General features: G+C 40.2%; 1 protein-coding gene across 3 annotated transcripts in view; it reads right to left on the reverse strand.

The window, feature by feature from the left end:
* Window positions 1-3,647, reverse strand: part of osbpl5 (oxysterol binding protein-like 5) — a 46,399-nt gene that overhangs the window by 4,528 nt on the left and 38,224 nt on the right. For all 3 annotated transcript variants that reach the window (XM_005737715.1, XM_005737716.1, XM_005737717.1), the window contains 7 exons: window positions 2,786-2,883; window positions 2,594-2,683; window positions 2,048-2,184; window positions 1,572-1,751; window positions 853-982; window positions 504-618; window positions 305-407 (listed from right to left, as the gene is read on the reverse strand). In XM_005737715.1, coding sequence (XP_005737772.1) covers window positions 305-407; window positions 504-618; window positions 853-982; window positions 1,572-1,751; window positions 2,048-2,184; window positions 2,594-2,683; window positions 2,786-2,883 — 853 coding nt within the window. The remainder of the gene's footprint in view (window positions 1-304; window positions 408-503; window positions 619-852; window positions 983-1,571; window positions 1,752-2,047; window positions 2,185-2,593; window positions 2,684-2,785; window positions 2,884-3,647) is intronic.

A 3,647-nucleotide genomic window follows, 5' to 3' on the forward strand; every position in this document is an offset into this window, starting at 1 on the left:
TTATTTTGTTATATTTATCTGCGACAACTTAACCTCCTAGGACCTGGAGTCCACATATGTGGACATCACAATTTGGGTTGTTTAGACCAAAATACAAAATTTTGCTCTACAAGGGCCTGATATCCACTTACGAGGACATTATACTGCCACTGTTCTATCAAAATTTTAAATGAATGTCCTCATATGTGGATCTCATTTCTCTCAGAAAGAAAAATCAGTAAAAAAAAAAAAAAAATCTGGTCATTCTTTGTTTTTACATTCATCAGGTCCCAATCAGTCCAAATAGTAGTTGGTTTACTCTCACCTCTGGATATCCTGCTGTGTCTTCTTTATAGATGTGATGGAAGCTTCTAACATGGCAATGTCCTTTATCTCTTTACTGCACCGGGCACACTGATTAGAATAGCCTAGGTACATAACAGACAAGAGACCAATGATAAGACACCAGAAGGTTAGATTTATTTAGCTATTTTATTTTGGGGAGGGGGTCACATACACCTCACCTTCATTGTCCGAGGACTCATGTGTGGGTTCCGGCGTAGTGCTGCTGCTCTCAGTGTTCTGGCTGCAGCTAGACGGCTGACTGCTCGCCTTCCTATGCTTCCCGTTAACCTCAGCCTGAGAGGAGAAGTGCAACAAACTTCAATTCGGAAAATTCCCAGCATACTGCACGCTGACACAACACTGGCTATCTGAATAAACTGCAATGAATATCAAGTGGCTAAAAATAAGGGGCTTATCACGCTTGTCAGTGACATTGCAGCAACAAAGTATGAGTATGAAGAAAGAAGCTCAGAGATCATTCTGATAAAATGTCAGTGAAAGGCTCATCAGTAAATATTTCAGTTTAACCTTCTGTTGACTGGCCCAGCTGTGGCTGTAGGAGAGTCCGTTGTGTTGTCTCTGGCTTTTCTCCTGCGTCTGAATCACGCCATCCTTCTCAAACTGAACAAAACAGCGCTCAGGTTCCCACGGTCGCGTGCTGTAAAAATAAACCAGTGGAATTTAAACTTCCTCACATCCTTGTTTGCTTGTCCCCACTTGCTGATACCACAGTGCTTGTAGGTCTTCCTGCAGCCCCCAACCATCGTATTCATTACAAAAGGAGATATGCATGAGCGTGCATGAAAGCATTTGCGAAACAACAACCAAAGGACTATAAATACTATAAATAAACCATAAACTGCAGTACTGCGTCATGTCTGAGATATGGTGAGCTAGATCACACTGACTCATTTGATTTTTTTCCCTGTTGTAAAGTTTATTACAGTAATTAGCAACAACCCGTGACTGACCAATAACCCCTGTACCAGTTTCAGTACTGGTGTCCTGTATTATATACCTCATAATACTCTTACTCTCATTATATATAATATAAGTGTTTGTTATCAGCTTTCAGCACCTGACTATTTCAAGTGACATGTATTGTGGCATATCAGTATTTATTCTCACACCATTTCTGACCCCTTCCTTCACAGGTCACCTTTTACTACACTTATAAGCTGAATAAAAAAGGCCCTAGTGTGTGTGTCTGTGTGTGTCTGTGTGTGTGAGTGTGAGAGTGCTCATACTCCATGTGCTTGTAGGTCCACTCAGAGGTGACAGAGTGCGGATGGAAAAGCTGTGGAAGCCAGGGTTTGTCTCCTCTCTCTCTGGTGTCTCTCCGCTGAGCTTCCTCCAATACAAACTTCTCCTGGGTGGCACGCACTTGGTCCCTATCCATGATAGCACTGGTCACATGCCGCCACAGTCTGCCAAGAGCATATTACAATCAGATGCAAATGGGGAAAACACACTGGCCAATGAATTGTCACTAAAAAGTCAAAAGCAATTGTGTATAATGAGATATAATGACATCCCAGCCACAACCTCGTCTGGATATCTAATAACGTCTGCAGTTAAAGGTTCTGAGCATTGGGTCACTGACACATGTTAAATGGAAGCCACTATTACAGTTATCAGCTATCATGCTAGCACAAATGTTTTGCATTTGTTGACTCAATAACACTCAAATTAACAATTAACACAGATGATCTTTGTGCTTTACCTTTCGGACTCAAATTCTCCCTGCTGGTCTAACTGGACCACTTGTCTCTTGAGGCGACCGCTGCGAATTTCTGGACTTGGGTTCCACAAAATCTCCTGCTGGCCTGAGCGCTTCTCGTGAATAAATACCTCGTTGTCCTGAACAAAAGTTTAGCCCTTTTAACGTTTTTTTTTAAAGTTAATTGACCACAACCATCCATAAGACTCTACATAAAAAGACATTGCCCTTATTTTCAATCCAACCTGGAAACTACTGGAAACTATTCCCAAAAGATCCCAAAAAGTCATCTAGAAAACAAAATAACAATACTGAATTTCTTTACTTTTGCTTTTTGATGCTCAAAGCCACTGTGAGAGCAATACAGAGGAGATCCTTTACTTTATGCACCTTCCAGCTGCTCCTAAACCTATGATTATCTATTTTGTACTACAGAGTATTACTAATTACTAATTGCTAAAGAGTGGTATGTGTGGTAGCAAATGATGCTGAAAGATGTATTCAAGCTCCTTAGACTTCATACGAGATCAAGAGGATTAAGGTTCTTACCCAGTGTCCATCAACAGTGGCCAGTACTTCCTCTCCGACAAAGATCTTTCCATTGATCTGATTTACAGAACCAGAACCTCCAAGAAAAGGCTGAAGTGAACAGAATGAAAATGCAATACCTTTACTAAAACAGCTGACTAGATAAAACAACCAGTTAAACAAATGTTTCATTTCTTTTTTCTGAAAATATACCTTCAGTTTAAACTCCAGCTCTGCTACGCATTTGGTTTTCTCACACTCAATGGTAACTTTCCCTCCCAGCTCTAATGTCATAGTGCCGTACAGAATCCCTACGAGAGAGAGACAATATTGCAGCATCAGATCAACAAGTTCAGCAGAAGGAAATTCATAAATTATTGGTAGAATTTATCATGTAGGCAACTGCAGTGAGTGCATTCCTGAGAGACAAGATGAAGGAAACAATTTTAAAAATCCTGAAGCAGACCCAAAATAAAAAACTTAAACCTGCCTTGATTTATATATCTCACCCATCATCCATCTCGAACTCTGACTGTCTGCCATATTAGAGTTCGTGCTCACAGCGAAGCAGAGCTTCATTTGATTTCCAGTACATCAGACATATTGGCAAGAACAGATGGCTGTAATATTTACAGCCCACACAGATTGTGTCAGTTTGGTCAGATTTCATTGTAAACACGGTAGATGAGCTTGTGTTCTAGCCTCCTGTCATGTGTGTGCTGTTGCAATGATTGGTAAATTATATTGTGAGAATGAGGAGCTCAAACAGAATTGGCTACAATCAGCGTGGTACAGCAGAACAAAAATCAGAAGCAACAAAAGGTATTATTTTCAGACAATACAGGTCATTTGTTTGTGAATTCCACTTCTGAAACCCAACTTATTAGATGCCATGCACATTACAGATCCACTAATATCCTCCAGTGCTCACTCATTCACACTATCCCAACTGATCTGTAGACAAAGTTGAGCCTTGAAAAACTGGAGATGATCCCGTATCTGTGCTTACTGCAAAACTATAAATTACTTAACATCTCATATCTTCTTTGATTTAACTGCTTATAATTATAATTTC

The sequence above is a fragment of the Pundamilia nyererei genome, unplaced genomic scaffold, assembly GCF_000239375.1.
Source record: "Pundamilia nyererei isolate P.nyererei 1_Seehausen unplaced genomic scaffold, PunNye1.0 scaffold00078, whole genome shotgun sequence".
In the NCBI taxonomy this organism is placed as follows: Eukaryota; Metazoa; Chordata; class Actinopteri; order Cichliformes; family Cichlidae; genus Pundamilia; species Pundamilia nyererei.